Source organism: Corvus hawaiiensis, chromosome 8 (assembly GCF_020740725.1).
Source record: "Corvus hawaiiensis isolate bCorHaw1 chromosome 8, bCorHaw1.pri.cur, whole genome shotgun sequence".
Lineage (NCBI taxonomy): Eukaryota > Metazoa > Chordata > Aves > Passeriformes > Corvidae > Corvus > Corvus hawaiiensis.
In genome coordinates, this window is record NC_063220.1 from 3,856,224 (window position 1) to 3,871,188 (window position 14,965).

General features: G+C 59.0%; 4 protein-coding genes across 4 annotated transcripts; all 4 read right to left on the reverse strand.

Annotated features, from left to right (window-relative positions):
- Positions 1-2,208: 2,208 nt before the first annotated feature.
- Positions 2,209-4,149, reverse strand: LOC125329372 (PHD finger protein 7-like; the record flags this gene model as incomplete). Its single annotated transcript, XM_048311253.1, has 6 exons — positions 2,209-2,450; positions 2,620-2,738; positions 2,896-3,009; positions 3,226-3,492; positions 3,732-3,856; positions 4,084-4,149. Coding segments are annotated over 6 exons (933 nt in total), but the record flags the coding sequence as incomplete, so codon positions are not given.
- Positions 4,150-4,713: 564 nt separating this feature from the next.
- LOC125329373 (PHD finger protein 7-like) lies at positions 4,714-7,671 on the reverse strand (the record flags this gene model as incomplete). Its single annotated transcript, XM_048311254.1, has 8 exons — positions 7,446-7,671; positions 7,087-7,178; positions 6,907-6,996; positions 6,555-6,679; positions 6,019-6,315; positions 5,719-5,832; positions 5,443-5,561; positions 4,714-5,273 (listed from the first exon to the last, which is right to left on the reverse strand). Coding segments are annotated over exons 1-8 (1,494 nt in total), but the record flags the coding sequence as incomplete, so codon positions are not given.
- A 1,690-nt stretch (positions 7,672-9,361) lies between these two features.
- Positions 9,362-11,297, reverse strand: LOC125329756 (PHD finger protein 7-like). Its single transcript, XM_048312099.1, has 6 exons — positions 11,264-11,297; positions 10,912-11,036; positions 10,406-10,672; positions 10,076-10,189; positions 9,800-9,918; positions 9,362-9,630 (listed from the first exon to the last, which is right to left on the reverse strand). Exons 2-6 carry the CDS (start codon positions 11,013-11,015, stop codon positions 9,389-9,391), a joined length of 846 nt encoding a protein of 281 aa, XP_048168056.1. The 5' UTR covers positions 11,016-11,036; positions 11,264-11,297; the 3' UTR covers positions 9,362-9,388.
- A 2,448-nt stretch (positions 11,298-13,745) lies between these two features.
- On the reverse strand, positions 13,746-14,960 carry LOC125329374 (PHD finger protein 7-like). Its single transcript, XM_048311255.1, has 4 exons — positions 14,763-14,960; positions 14,433-14,546; positions 14,157-14,275; positions 13,746-13,987 (listed from the first exon to the last, which is right to left on the reverse strand). The coding sequence occupies exons 1-4, from the start codon at positions 14,915-14,917 to the stop codon at positions 13,746-13,748; spliced, it is 630 nt and encodes a 209-aa protein (XP_048167212.1). The 5' UTR covers positions 14,918-14,960.
- Positions 14,961-14,965: the final 5 nt, after the last annotated feature.

Genomic DNA, 14,965 nt, shown 5'->3' on the forward strand with positions numbered 1-14,965 from the left:
GGAGAACAAGGCCTGGGGTGAAATCTAGCACTGTTAGAGAAGTACTGGTGCCCGCCTTGCCTGCCTCCTGAGAGAGTCCTGAGGGTCTCCCTTCTCTTGGCACAGCTAAAGTGTGGATCTTTGGAGAACGTGTTTTTGCAGTTTTGTAGAAACCTAGGATGTGCTCAATATTTATCTAAAGAACAAAGAAGTAATGAGGATGTGAAAATCTGGAATAGCTCAGTAAAAGGAAGCACAGGCCACTGAGGTTGCACGGAGTGATGAAGAAGCTTTGCAAAACCAGAAAGAAAGTGTTGGCAGTGCAGCAGGTCACAGAGCTCCCTCCAGCCCCACCTTCCAGGCTAGTGTTCTCTCCAGAAGCTGGGAAGCGTCAAAAAAAATGTACTTCCTTTGCCCAAAGGAGGTCTGGGCTGTCATCTCCCACTTCATTCCTTTCATGCCTTGATTCCTTGCTTTAATCAACCAGGTCTCAGAGTGACACTGTTGGGGCTGCCCGAGGCAGCACAGCATCCAGCTGCAGTCCTTGGCTTCAGCTGCAACAGGCAGAGGTTGGCTGCAGCAAGGAGGGAAAGCTGTCTCCTTTGCAAGGAGCGAGCCCCAAACAAAGGTGGTGTAAAAGTCTCGGCAGAGGCAAAGGATGAGACAGAGGGGTCTGTGTGCAGGTTCCAGCTGGTTTATTGCTGGCGGAAGATTCGGGGACAAAGACCAGGAAAAAGGGGAAAGCACAGCATTTTATATGGGGGTGGAACAAAGGGAAACAAGCGATGGGGATCGACTGAGGAGGAGGAGTGGATAACAGGGGAATAATCAATGGAGATCACTTAGGGGAGGGAATTACATGAGTAGACCAGTGGGGCATTGAAGAAAGCAGAACTTTCCAGAACTAATACATAAGCAGCTAGGGGAAATACATAAACATGAACTTACACATAAAACTGGGTGGAGAGCTCCTGAACCAATAAACTTAAAACACGTAAACTAAGAACCACTAGGAACCTTGGATCTCGCTATAACAAAGGGTTGAGAATCAGACCTCAGTGTTCTGGAGGCCTGTCCACCAGTCCTCTCAGTGCTCTGCTGCCGTGGCCACTGCCACCTGAACTGCAACATCGGAGTACTCCTTATTTTCAAGATGTAACGCACGTCCCTTTATTCTTCATTAAGGCTAAACAAGCAAGATGTGGAAATGTTTCCACCAATGTTGTGACTTTGTGCAGATCTTGTTTTCAGAGCTTAGCTCTGAGAGCAGCAGCCCCAGCTTTCCCAGTGTGAGGATCCATGAGCCAGTGTGTGCCCAGGTGGCCAAGAAGGCCAATGTCAGCTGGCCTGTAGCAGCACCAGTGTGGGCAGCAGGAGCAGGGCAGTGCCCGTCCCACAGTCCCACAGTGCTGTGTGGAGTGCTCCGTGGGAGCTGCTGAACTGCATTGCAGCAGGTTTCTACAGAGGAGCATGGACATCCTGCAGCCTGCTGTCAAAACGCCACAGGATCGATGGTCTGCCAGCCATGAGTGCTGAGGACAGCAGGCCCAGCACTGCCAGCCAGGGGCTGCTGCAGGGCATTTTCCAGTCAAGGGCAGCTGCTGGTGGTGCCTTCAACAGGTCTTGAAATGGTGCTAACCCGAGGAAGACGTACGGGGCCTGGTCAAGGCGTGCTGGGCACGGCAGAGGCTGTGGGTGCAGGCGGGCTCAGGAATGTGAACAGCCCACGGGAGCCGAGCGCTGCCCTGCAGGGACACTGACAGCTGCTGGTGAGGGCCAGCAAGGCCTGAAGGGCACGGCCGTGGTGCTGAGTGGCCAGGAGGGCCAGCCTGCAGAGGGGAGGGTGCTGCCAACGCTGCGGAAGAAGATCCCAGTCCCTTTCACTAGCAGTGGCCTGAAGAAAGGCCGAGTAAAATGACTGGAAAAGACGTGTGGGTTCTCCTAGTGTAAAAAACCTTTATTTTATTTCTACTCTACTTTGATGGGTGAGGGGGATGGGGGCTACGGGCTGGGCGACAGTGTGTCCTGCTGTGCTATTCATGGCCGGCAGTAGGGCTTTTTGGCCCGGCGTTGTTGCCGCCAGACATGTCTCATACGAATTGGCCCAGGCTGGGAGCGGTTGTCTGTTGTGGATCTGTGGAAGAGCCATGGAGGCCTGTATGGACGTCGTGGCCGTGCTGCCTGACCGTTGATGGCCAAAGCGCCTTCAGGCAGCCTCGACGCTGCCTGTTAAGAAGTGCTGGGGCTGCTGTCATTGGCACTGTGGGCTGGGCCATCATCGATCCTGCGGCGTTTTGCAGGAGGGCTGTACGTTGTCCGTGATGGTATTTCTTCCTCAGGGTAGCGCCGCTTCAAGGCCTGCCGAGGGCGAAGGAAGCAGCTGCTGTTGAGGAGCAACACACCCTGGGAGGGCATTGATAATTCCTGGCTGGAAGTGCTGGGGCTGACAAGCTCTGGTTTGCCAGTGGAGCCTGCGAAGAGGGGCAGGAAGGTCATCAGGGTGGCCACGCAGGCCGTAAGCAGGAGAGGCTCCTGTGGTAGCCAGAGCTGTCCTGGAGCCAAGGCGTGCTGAAGGCCCTGCTGCCAGGCCCAGCCTGGCCCCTGTCCCCAGTGCGGGGCGCCGAGTGCTTTGGTGCCTACCAGTCTCCGTGCCAGCACAGGTGTGGCACTCCCAGGAGTAGGTGCTGTTCCCCAAAGAGGAGCAGTGTCTGTGGGTGCCCTCGGCAGCGCAGGAGCTGCACAGCCTCAGTTGCCAGGGTCTGTAGGAGCAAAGGAGGTACTGGTTGTGAGGACAAAGTGCCAGAGCAAGGGATGGCCTGGCCTGGCAGAGCCCTTGTTCTTAGTTCTTCATCCCTGAGCTTGTGGGGAGATCCTAGGTCCTGTTCAGAGCCCTGCATTGTTGCTTTGGCAGCTTACCCCTCTTCCTCCGCGTGCTCCCTGCCTCCTGGACAAAGGCACGTTTCGGCATCGCAGCGGCCATGCCTCTGACCTAAGGGTGTGACTGCTTGGACACTCTCCCATGATGGGGGTCTGCAAGAGAAGGAAGGGAAAGAGTTGAGCCCAGCTGACCCAGCATCAAGCAGATCCTGGCAGTCCCTGCTCCGCTGCCTGTGCTGTTTCCAGCTCCTCAGTGGAGCTGAGGGCAAGAGGCATGGGACAGAAGGTGGCCAGGCCTGCCAGGGCAGTCCTTAGGCTGGCACTGCACTTGTGCTTGACACCTTGTGAGCTGGGAGGAGAAAACCCAACCTCTTGGAGAGTCGGATCCCCATGGTGAGCATTTCCATCATGAATGGCTCTTGGTTCAGGCAACACGGGCATCGGAAGCCGATGCCAGCGTGCAGAGCCAGTCTCTGGATGCACTGCCGGTGGAAGCGGGCGTCTTGGCATGCAGGGCAGCCCATGGTTTTGTAGGAGATTCTGTTTTCCACGGTGTCCAGGCAGATGCTGCAGGTGTTGTCCTGGCTTGGACGAGCGTGCACTGCCTGCTGTGGGCGGTGCTCCCAGCAGAAGGACCTGTGAGGAAGATGGAAGAGATGGGCGAGGGAAGGTGGGAAGCGCAGAGTCCTTCCGCAGTGATGGCGATGTGGGGGGTGGAGCTGTGAGAGACCCCAGCCTCTTTGTGGGCTCTTCCCCAGTGTATGGCAGGTTGCTGGCAGCTGTCCCAGTGGGCTTCTGCCTTGCATGGCCACTGCAGATGGAAAGGGCTTGGAGATGAAGCCGGGGTCTCTGAGGCAAGGGCGGGCAGCCCTTACCTGTAGGCCCCGAAGTACTGGGTGACACATTCGCCGTCTGGGGCGCAGGGCAGGTGGAAGGTGCGGTCGCAGCCCGTCTCACAGCAGGTGATGCTGGCCCCCATCTTGTAGCAAATGAAGCAGCTCTGGAAAGAGCACCGCAGCCCCCTGAGTGTCAGGACTGGGGCTTTGTGGCTGCCCTGCGTCTCCGGGCAGGGAGCAGGATGTGGGCAGTGCTGGGTTAGAGCCCACAGAGCCACCTGCACACGAGGCTCTTGCATGTGCCAGGGCTGGGGCTTCTTTGCTGGGGAGCAGGAGGAGCTGCCTCAAGCCTCTCCTGGTGCCAAGCTCCCTGCGCCTGCGAGGTCCTCACCTTCTTGGCTGCTTCTTTGATGACGTGCCTGGTGTCTCCAAGGAGAAAGTCTTCCGTGTTCTCGTGTGGGAAAAGCCCACTGGCAAGAAGCTGCAGAGCAGAGAAGGCCGGGAGCTTGTTAGGTCAGGAAGGAAGGCCCCTCCTGGGCAGAAAGTTGGAGGGAGCCCCGAGAGAGCTTACCTGGCAGTAGTTGTGGACACAGAGTTTGAACTTCATTCTCTTGTACCCACAGATGTCGGTGTCTGCCTCGGTCCGGTGGCACAGCATGCACACTGGAGAGAAAGTGCCCCTGGCATGAGCATGTCTGTGGGGCTGGGCAAGTGTCCGTGCAGGATCAGCCCCAGAACCCTGCTGGGTCCGTGCTGTGCTGGCTGAAGGGCAGGGTAGGTCAGGCACGGGTGCCCCAGCAAATGCCCAGAGCCTAGCCCTGTTGCAGAGCTCCTGCCTTGCCCTGGCATAGTTCTTGCCTGCTCACTGACTGCCCTGGTATACCTGTGCCAGCGATCGGGAGCTGTGGGGAGAGAGGCTTGTGCTATCAGTGGTGTCCTGCTGTGCTATTCATGGCCGGCAGTAGGGCTTTTTGGCCCGGCGTTGTTGCCGCCAGACATGTCTCATACAAATTGGCCCAGGCTGGGAGCGGTTGTCTGTTTTGGATCCGTGGAAGAGCCATGGAGGCCTGTATGGACGTCGTGGCCGTGCTGCCTGACTGTTGATGGCCAAAGCGCCTTCAGGCAGCCTCGACACTGCCTGTAAGGAAGTGCTGGGGCTGCTGTCATTGGCACTGTGGGCTGGGCCATCATCGATCCTGCGGCGTTTTGCAGGAGGGCTGTACGTTGTCCGTGATGGTATTTCTTCCTCAGGGTAGCGCCGCTTCAAGGCCTGCCGAGGGCGAAGGAAGCAGCTGCTGTTGAGGAGCAACACACCCTGGGAGGGCATTGGTAATTCCTGGCTGGAAGTGCTGGGGCTGCTTTCATTGGCACTGTGGGCTGGGCCATCATCGATCCTGCGGCGTTTTGCAGGAGGGCTGTACGTTGTCCGTGATGGTATTTCTTCCTCAGGGTAGCGCCGCTTCAAGGCCTGCCGAGGGCGAAGGAAGCAGCTGCTGTTGAGGAGCAACACACCCTGGGAGGGCATTGATAATTCCTGGCTGGAAGTGCTGGGGCTGACAAGCTCTGGTTTGCCAGTGGAGCCTGCGAAGAGGGGCAGGAAGGTCATCAGGGTGGCCACGCAGGCCGTAAGCAGGAGAGGCTCCTGTGGTAGCCAGAGCTGTCCTGGAGCCAAGGCGTGCTGAAGGCCCTGCTGCCAGGCCCAGCCTGGCCCCTGTCCCCAGTGCCGGGCGCCGAGTGCTTTGGTGCCTACCAGTCTCCGTGCCAGCACAGGTGTGGCACTCCCAGGAGTAGGTGCTGTTCCCCAAAGAGGAGCAGTGTCTGTGGGTGCCCTCGGCAGCGCAGGAGCTGCACAGCCTCAGTTGCCAGGGTCTGTAGGAGCAAAGGAGGTACTGGTTGTGAGGACAAAGTGCCAGAGCAAGGGATGGCCTGGCCTGGCAGAGCCCTTGTTCTTAGTTCTTCATCCCTGAGCTTGTGGGGAGATCCTAGGTCCTGTTCAGAGCCCTGCATTGTTGCTTTGGCAGCTTACCCCTCTTCCTCCGCGTGCTCCCTGCCTCCTGGACAAAGGCACGTTTCGGCATCGCAGCGGCCATGCCTCTGACCTAAGGGTGTGACTGCTTGGACACTCTCCCTTGATGGGGGTCTGCAAGAGAAGGAAGGGAAAGAGTTGAGCCCAGCTGACCCAGCATCAAGCAGATCCTGGCACTCCCTGCTCCGCTGCCTGTGCTGTTTCCAGCTCCTCAGTGGAGCTGAGGGCAAGAGGCATGGGACAGAAGGTGGCCAGGCCTGCCAGGGCAGTCCTTAGGCTGGCACTGCACTTGTGCTTGACACCTTGTGAGCTGGGAGGAGAAAACCCAACCTCTTGGAGAGTCGGATCCCCATGGTGAGCATTTCCATCATGAATGGCTCTTGGTTCAGGCAACACGGGCATCGGAAGCCGATGCCAGCGTGCAGAGCCAGTCTCTGGATGCACTGCCGGTGGAAGCGGGCGTCTTGGCATGCAGGGCAGCCCATGGTTTTGTAGGAGATTCTGTTTTCCACGGTGTCCAGGCAGATGCTGCAGGTGTTGTCCTGGCTTGGACGAGCGTGCACTGCCTGCTGTGGGCGGTGCTCCCAGCAGAAGGACCTGTGAGGAAGATTGAAGAGATGGGCGAGGGAAGGTGGGAAGCGCAAAGTCCTTCCGCAGTGATGGCGATGTGGGGGGTGGAGCTGTGAGAGACCCCAGCCTCTTTGTGGGCTCTTCCCCAGTGTATGGCAGGTTGCTGGCAGCTGTCCCGGTGGGCTTCTGCCTTGCATGGCCACTGCAGATGGAAAGGGCTTGGAGATGAAGCCGGGGTCTCTGAGGCAAGGGCGGGCAGCCCTTACCTGTAGGCCCCGAAGTACTGGGTGACACATTCGCCGTCTGGGGCGCAGGGCAGGTGGAAGGTGCGGTCGCAGCCCGTCTCACAGCAGGTGATGCTGGCCCCCATCTTGTAGCAAATGAAGCAGCTCTGGAAAGAGCACCGCAGCCCCCTGAGTGTCAGGACTGGGGCTTTGTGGCTGCCCTGCGTCTCCGGGCAGGGAGCAGGATGTGGGCAGTGCTGGGTTAGAGCCCACAGAGCCACCTGCACACGAGGCTCTTGCATGTGCCAGGGCTGGGGCTTCTTTGCTGGGGAGCAGGAGGAGCTGCCTCAAGCCTCTCCTGGTGCCAAGCTCCCTGCACCTGCGAGGTCCTCACCTTCTTGGCTGCTTCTTTGATGACGTGCCTGGTGTCTCCAACGAGAAAGTCTTCCGTGTTCTCTTGTGGGAAAAGCCCACTGGCAAGAAGCTGCAGAGCAGAGAAGGCCAGGAGCTTGTTAGGTCAGGAAGGAAGGCCCCTCCTGGGCAGAAAGTTGGAGGGAGCCCCGAGAGAGCTTACCTGGCAGTAGTTGTGGACACAGAGTTTGAACTTCATTCTCTTGTACCCACAGATGTCGGTGTCTGCCTCGGTCCGGTGGCACAGCATGCACACTGGAGAGAAAGTGCCCCTGGCATGAGCATGTCTGTGGGGCTGGGCAAGTGTCCGTGCAGGATCAGCCCCAGAACCCTGCTGGGTCCGTGCTGTGCTGGCTGAAGGGCAGGGTAGGTCAGGCACGGGTGCCCCAGCAAATGCCCAGAGCCTAGCCCTGTTGCAGAGCTCCTGCCTTGCCCTGGCATAGTTCTTGCCTGCTCACTGACTGCCCTGGTATACCTGTGCCAGCGATCGGGAGCTGTGGGGAGAGAGGCTTGTGCTATCACCTTGCTCCTCGGGTACTGTGTCCGGCTGTGCCGTGTTGGATCTGGAACAGGTTGATGGCGAGTGCCTGGAGCGTCTCTTGCGCAGAACTGCTGGCATTCCTCCGCCTGACAGTTGTGCACCAGCCCTGAGTAAAGAGAGAGATGCGCGTGAGCTGTGTCAGAGGCGCCAGAATCCTCTGACTTAGCCTTGTGCTTGAGCAGCCTTGGGCAAGCTCCTCCTCGGCGATGCTCTCCTCAACTCAGAGGGTTGTATTGATGTGCAGCCACCCTGGTTGTGTTTTTAGGCCAGGGTGATGATGTCACTGGGGCCATTGTGACATGGCCAGCACCGATCTGTGGGCTCCTCCCATACCATCCTGAGTGATGATGCCCCAGTGGCGAGTGGTTTTGAGGGGATAGGATTAACTTCTCATGCGTCCAAGTTTTGCATTTGTGACCAAATCAGTGTGGGTGACACAGCGCTGTGTGAGCCATGGCTGAGCAGCGAATGCACAGTGCCGAGGCCTGTCCTGCTCCTGAGGCCCAGCACCAGGGAAGCAGCCTGGGGGCAGCAGCTGCTGGCAGGGGAAATAGGTGGGACAGCTGATCCCCCAGATCCCAGAGAGACCCCACACGTGACACCGTGTCTGCTCAGCTGCACAACTGCAGCTTGCTGCTGATGCTGCTGCTCTTGGGCTGGCAATACATCGGGCAGCTGGTTGTGAGCCACTGTGGCCTTTTCATCACTTGTATGGTTCCAATTTGTTTATCTGATGGAAGTGTCTCAGCCCACAAGTCTTTGTCCAACAGTGATATCCTAAGCGTGTTGCAGACCAGGATGTGTTCAATGTCCCATCAGCATTCCCAGCCCCAATGACATGAGACCTGCCCAAGGCTGGTGTCTGCCCCTGCCCTGCCAGGCACTGAGCCCTCACTCACAGCAGTGTGAGGCCACGCTCTGGGTGTGGGGAATTGCACCTGGAAAGCTGAGAGATGGGAAAGGGTCTGGGGGTGGTGGTTGACAGCAGCTGCAAATGGTGTGGTATATTCCCAGGTGGCCAAGAAGGCCAATGTCAGCTGGCCTGTAGCAGCACCAGTGTGGGCAGCAGGAGCAGGGCAGTGCCCGTCCCACAGTCCCACAGTGCTGTGTGGAGTGCTCCGTGGGAGCTGCTGAACTGCATTGCAGCAGGTTTCTACAGAGGAGCATGGACATCCTGCAGCCTGCTGTCAAAACGCCACAGGATCGATGGTCTGCCAGCCATGAGTGCTGAGGACAGCAGGCCCAGCACTGCCAGCCAGGGGCTGCTGCAGGGCATTTTCCAGTCAAGGGCAGCTGCTGGTGGTGCCTTCAACAGGTCTTGAAATGGTGCTAACCCGAGGAAGACGTACGGGGCCTGGTCAAGGCGTGCTGGGCACGGCAGAGGCTGTGGGTGCAGGCGGGCTCAGGAATGTGAACAGCCCACGGGAGCCGAGCGCTGCCCTGCAGGGACACTGACAGCTGCTGGTGAGGGCCAGCAAGGCCTGAAGGGCACGGCCGTGGTGCTGAGTGGCCAGGAGGGCCAGCCTGCAGAGGGGAGGGTGCTGCCAACGCTGCGGAAGAAGATCCCAGTCCCTTTCACTAGCAGTGGCCTGAAGAAAGGCCGAGTAAAATGACTGGAAAAGACGTGTGGGTTCTCCTAGTGTAAAAAACCTTTATTTTATTTCTACTCTACTTTGATGGGTGAGGGGGATGGGGGCTACGGGCTGGGCGACAGTGTGTCCTGCTGTGCTATTCATGGCCGGCAGTAGGGCTTTTTGGCCCGGCGTTGTTGCCGCCAGACATGTCTCATACGAATTGGCCCAGGCTGGGAGCGGTTGTCTGTTGTGGATCTGTGGAAGAGCCATGGAGGCCTGTATGGACGTCGTGGCCGTGCTGCCTGACCGTTGATGGCCAAAGCGCCTTCAGGCAGCCTCGACGCTGCCTGTTAGGAAGTGCTGGGGCTGCTGTCATTGGCACTGTGGGCTGGGCCATCATCGATCCTGCGGCGTTTTGCAGGAGGGCTGTACGTTGTCCGTGATGGTATTTCTTCCTCAGGGTAGCGCCGCTTCAAGGCCTGCCGAGGGCGAAGGAAGCAGCTGCTGTTGAGGAGCAACACACCCTGGGAGGGCATTGATAATTCCTGGCTGGAAGTGCTGGGGCTGACAAGCTCTGGTTTGCCAGTGGAGCCTGCGAAGAGGGGCAGGAAGGTCATCAGGGTGGCCACGCAGGCCGTAAGCAGGAGAGGCTCCTGTGGTAGCCAGAGCTGTCCTGGAGCCAAGGCGTGCTGAAGGCCCTGCTGCCAGGCCCAGCCTGGCCCCTGTCCCCAGTGCGGGGCGCCGAGTGCTTTGGTGCCTACCAGTCTCCGTGCCAGCACAGGTGTGGCACTCCCAGGAGTAGGTGCTGTTCCCCAAAGAGGAGCAGTGTCTGTGGGTGCCCTCGGCAGCGCAGGAGCTGCACAGCCTCAGTTGCCAGGGTCTGTAGGAGCAAAGGAGGTACTGGTTGTGAGGACAAAGTGCCAGAGCAAGGGATGGCCTGGCCTGGCAGAGCCCTTGTTCTTAGTTCTTCATCCCTGAGCTTGTGGGGAGATCCTAGGTCCTGTTCAGAGCCCTGCATTGTTGCTTTGGCAGCTTACCCCTCTTCCTCCGCGTGCTCCCTGCCTCCTGGACAAAGGCACGTTTCGGCATCGCAGCGGCCATGCCTCTGACCTAAGGGTGTGACTGCTTGGACACTCTCCCATGATGGGGGTCTGCAAGGGAAGGAAGGGAAAGAGTTGAGCCCAGCTGACCCAGCATCAAGCAGATCCTGGCAGTCCCTGCTCCGCTGCCTGTGCTGTTTCCAGCTCCTCAGTGGAGCTGAGGGCAAGAGGCATGGGACAGAAGGTGGCCAGGCCTGCCAGGGCAGTCCTTAGGCTGGCACTGCACTTGTGCTTGACACCTTGTGAGCTGGGAGGAGAAAACCCAACCTCTTGGAGAGTCGGATCCCCATGGTGAGCATTTCCATCATGAATGGCTCTTGGTTCAGGCAACACGGGCATCGGAAGCCGATGCCAGCGTGCAGAGCCAGTCTCTGGATGCACTGCCGGTGGAAGCGGGCGTCTTGGCATGCAGGGCAGCCCATGGTTTTGTAGGAGATTCTGTTTTCCACGGTGTCCAGGCAGATGCTGCAGGTGTTGTCCTGGCTTGGACGAGCGTGCACTGCCTGCTGTGGGCGGTGCTCCCAGCAGAAGGACCTGTGAGGAAGATGGAGGAGATGGGCGAGGGAAGGTGGGAAGCGCAGAGTCCTTCCGCAGTGATGGCGATGTGGGGGGTGGAGCTGTGAGAGACCCCAGCCTCTTTGTGGGCTCTTCCCCAGTGTATGGCAGGTTGCTGGCAGCTGTCCCAGTGGGCTTCTGCCTTGCATGGCCACTGCAGATGGAAAGGGCTTGGAGATGAAGCCGGGGTCTCTGAGGCAAGGGCGGGCAGCCCTTACCTGTAGGCCCCGAAGTACTGGGTGACACATTCGCCGTCTGGGGCGCAGGGCAGGTGGAAGGTGCGGTCGCAGCCCGTCTCACAGCAGGTGATGCTGGCCCCCATCTTGTAGCAAATGAAGCAGCTCTGGAAAGAGCACCGCAGCCCCCTGAGTGTCAGGACTGGGGCTTTGTGGCTGCCCTGCGTCTCCGGGCAGGGAGCAGGATGCGGGCAGTGCTGGGTTAGAGCCCACAGAGCCACCTGCACACGAGGCTCTTGCATGTGCCAGGGCTGGGGCTTCTTTGCTGGGGAGCAGGAGGAGCTGCCTCAAGCCTCTCCTGGTGCCAAGCTCCCTGCGCCTGCGAGGTCCTCACCTTCTTGGCTGCTTCTTTGATGACGTGCCTGGTGTCTCCAAGGAGAAAGTCTTCCGTGTTCTCTTGTGGGAAAAGCCCTCTGGCAAGAAGCTGCAGAGCAGAGAAGGCCAGGAGCTTGTTAGGTCAGGAAGGAAGGCCCCTCCTGGGCAGAAAGATGGAGAGAGCCCCGAGAGAGCTTACCTGGCAGTAGTTGTGGACACAGAGTTTGAACTTCATTCTCTTGTACCCACAGATGTCGGTGTCTGCCTCGGTCCGGTGGCACAGCATGCACACTGGAGAGAAAGTGCCCCTGGCATGAGCATGTCTGTGGGGCTGGGCAAGTGTCCGTGCAGGATCAGCCCCAGAACCCTGCTGGGTCCGTGCTGTGCTGGCTGAAGGGCAGGGTAGGTCAGGCACGGGTGCCCCAGCAAATGCCCAGAGCCTAGCCCTGTTGCAGAGCTCCTGCCTTGCCCTGGCATAGTTCTTGCCTGCTCACTGACTGCCCTGGTATACCTGTGCCAGCGATCGGGAGCTGTGGGGAGAGAGGCTTGTGCTATCACCTTGCTCCTCGGGTACTGTGTCCGGCTGTGCCGTGTTGGATCTGGAACAGGTTGATGGCGAGTGCCTGGAGCGTCTCTTGCGCAGAACTGCTGGCATTCCTCCGCCTGACAGTTGTGCACCAGCCCTGAGTAAAGAGAGAGATGCGCGTGAGCTGTGTCAGAGGCGCCAGAATCCTCTGACTTAGCCTTGTGCTTGAGCAGCCTTGGGCAAGCTCCTCCTCGGCGATGCTCTCCTCAACTCAGAGGGTTGTATTGATGTGCAGCCACCCTGGTTGTGTTTTTAGGCCAGGGTGATGATGTCACTGGGGCCATTGTGACATGGCCAGCACCGATCTGTGGGCTCCTCCCATACCATCCTGAGTGATGATGCCCCAGTGGCGAGTGGTTTTGAGGGGATAGGATTAACTTCTCATGCGTCCAAGTTTTGCATTTGTGACCAAATCAGTGTGGGTGACACAGCGCTGTGTGAGCCATGGCTGAGCAGCGAATGCACAGTGCCGAGGCCTGTCCTGCTCCTGAGGCCCAGCACCAGGGAAGCAGCCTGGGGGCAGCAGCTGCTGGCAGGGGAAATAGGTGGGACAGCTGATCCCCCAGATCCCAGAGAGACCCCACACGTGACACCGTGTCTGCTCAGCTGCACAACTGCAGCTTGCTGCTGATGCTGCTGCTCTCGGGCTGGCAATACATCGGGCAGCTGGTTGTGAGCCACTGTGGCCTTTTCATCACTTGTATGGTTCCAATTTGTTTATCTGATGGAAGTGTCTCAGCCCACAAGTCTTTGTCCAACAGTGATATCCTAAGCGTGTTGCAGACCAGGATGTGTTCAATGTCCCATCAGCATTCCCAGCCCCAATGACATGAGACCTGCCCAAGGCTGGTGTCTGCCCCTGCCCTGCCAGGCACTGAGCCCTCACTCACAGCAGTGTGAGGCCACGCTCTGGGTGTGGGGAATTGCACCTGGAAAGCTGAGAGATGGGAAAGGGTCTGGGGGTGGTGGTTGACAGCAGCTGCAAATGGTGTGGTATATTCCCAGGTGGCCAAGAAGGCCAATGTCAGCTGGCCTGTAGCAGCACCAGTGTGGGCAGCAGGAGCAGGGCAGTGCCCGTCCCACAGTCCCACAGTGCTGTGTGGAGTGCTCCGTGGGAGCTGCTGAACTGCATTGCAGCAGGTTTCTACAGAGGAGCATGGACATCCTGCAGCCTGCTGTCAAAACGCCACAGGATCGATGGTCTGCCAGCCATGAGTGCTGAGGACAGCAGGCCCAGCACTGCCAGCCAGGGGCTGCTGCAGGGCATTTTCCAGTCAAGGGCAGCTGCTGGTGGTGCCTTCAACAGGTCTTGAAATGGTGCTAACCCGAGGAAGACGTACGGGGCCTGGTCAAGGCGTGCTGGGCACGGCAGAGGCTGTGGGTGCAGGCGGGCTCAGGAATGTGAACAGCCCACGGGAGCCGAGCGCTGCCCTGCAGGGACACTGACAGCTGCTGGTGAGGGCCAGCAAGGCCTGAAGGGCACGGCCGTGGTGCTGAGTGGCCAGGAGGGCCAGCCTGCAGAGGGGAGGGTGCTGCCAACGCTGCGGAAGAAGATCCCAGTCCCTTTCACTAGCAGTGGCCTGAAGAAAGGCCGAGTAAAATGACTGGAAAAGACGTGTGGGTTCTCCTAGTGTAAAAAACCTTTATTTTATTTCTACTCTACTTTGATGGGTGAGGGGGATGGGGGCTACGGGCTGGGCGACAGTGTGTCCTGCTGTGCTATTCATGGCCGGCAGTAGGGCTTTTTGGCCCGGCGTTGTTGCCGCCAGACATGTCTCATACGAATTGGCCCAGGCTGGGAGCGGTTGTCTGTTGTGGATCTGTGGAAGAGCCATGGAGGCCTGTATGGACGTCGTGGCCGTGCTGCCTGACTGTTGATGGCCAAAGCGCCTTCAGGCAGCCTCGACGCTGCCTGTTAGGAAGTGCTGGGGCTGCTGTCATTGGCACTGTGGGCTGGGCCATCATCGATCCTGCGGCGTTTTGCAGGAGGGCTGTACGTTGTCCGTGATGGTATTTCTTCCTCAGGGTAGCGCCGCTTCAAGGCCTGCCGAGGGCGAAGGAAGCAGCTGCTGTTGAGGAGCAACACACCCTGGGAGGGCATTGAAAATTCCTGGCTGGAAGTGCTGGGGCTGACAAGCTCTGGTTTGCCAGTGGAGCCTGCAAAGAGGGGCAGGAAGGTCATCAGGGTGGCCACGCAGGCCGTAAGCAGGAGAGGCTCCTGTGGTAGCCAGAGCTGTCCTGGAGCCAAGGCGTGCTGAAGGCCCTGCTGCCAGGCCCAGCCTGGCCCCTGTCCCCAGTGCGGGGCGCCGAGTGCTTTGGTGCCTACCAGTCTCCGTGCCAGCACAGGTGTGGCACTCCCAGGAGTAGGTGCTGTTCCCCAAAGAGGAGCAGTGTCTGTGGGTGCCCTCGGCAGCGCAGGAGCTGCACAGCCTCAGTTGCCAGGGTCTGTAGGAGCAAAGGAGGTACTGGTTGTGAGGACAAAGTGCCAGAGCAAGGGATGGCCTGGCCTGGCAGAGCCCTTGTTCTTAGTTCTTCATCCCTGAGCTTGTGGGGAGATCCTAGGTCCTGTTCAGAGCCCTGCATTGTTGCTTTGGCAGCTTACCCCTCTTCCTCCGCGTGCTCCCTGCCTCCTGGACAAAGGCACGTTTCGGCATCGCAGCGGCCATGCCTCTGACCTAAGGGTGTGACTGCTTGGACACTCTCCCATGATGGGGGTCTGCAAGGGAAGGAAGGGAAAGAGTTGAGCCCAGCTGACCCAGCATCAAGCAGATCCTGGCAGTCCCTGCTCCGCTGCCTGTGCTGTTTCCAGCTCCTCAGTGGAGCTGAGGGCAAGAGGCATGGGACAGAAGGTGGCCAGGCCTGCCAGGGCAGTCCTTAGGCTGGCACTGCACTTGTGCTTGACACCTTGTGAGCTGGGAGGAGAAAACCCAACCTCTTGGAGAGTCGGATCCCCATGGTGAGCATTTCCATCATGAATGGCTCTTGGTTCAGGCAACACGGGCATCGGAAGCCGATGCCAGCGTGCAGAGCCAGTCTCTGGATGCACTGCCGGTGGAAGCGGGCGTCTTGGCATGCAGGGCAGCCCATGGTTTTGTAGGAGATTCTGTTTTCCACGGTGTCCAGGCAGATGCTGCA

Bases quoted from the DNA above. Each gene is read 5' to 3' on its own strand.
- LOC125329756 (XM_048312099.1), bottom strand. From the start codon at position 11,015: ATGGGGGCCAGCATCACCTGCTGTGAGACGGGCTGCGACCGCACCTTC. The intron at 10,673-10,911 runs GTAAGGGCTGCC...TCTTCCTCACAG, and splicing joins CAGTACTTCGGGGCCTACAG to GTCCTTCTGCTGGGAGCACC. The intron at 10,190-10,405 runs GTTGGGTTTTCT...CTTCCCTTGCAG, and splicing joins GGGATCCGACTCTCCAAGAG to ACCCCCATCATGGGAGAGTG.
- LOC125329374 (XM_048311255.1), bottom strand. From the start codon at position 14,917: ATGGGCTGCCCTGCATGCCAAGACGCCCGCTTCCACCGGCAGTGCATC. The intron at 14,547-14,762 runs GTTGGGTTTTCT...CTTCCCTTGCAG, and splicing joins GGGATCCGACTCTCCAAGAG to ACCCCCATCATGGGAGAGTG. The intron at 13,988-14,156 runs GTAGGCACCAAA...CCCTCTTTGCAG, and splicing joins CTGTGCTGGCACGGAGACTG to GCTCCACTGGCAAACCAGAG.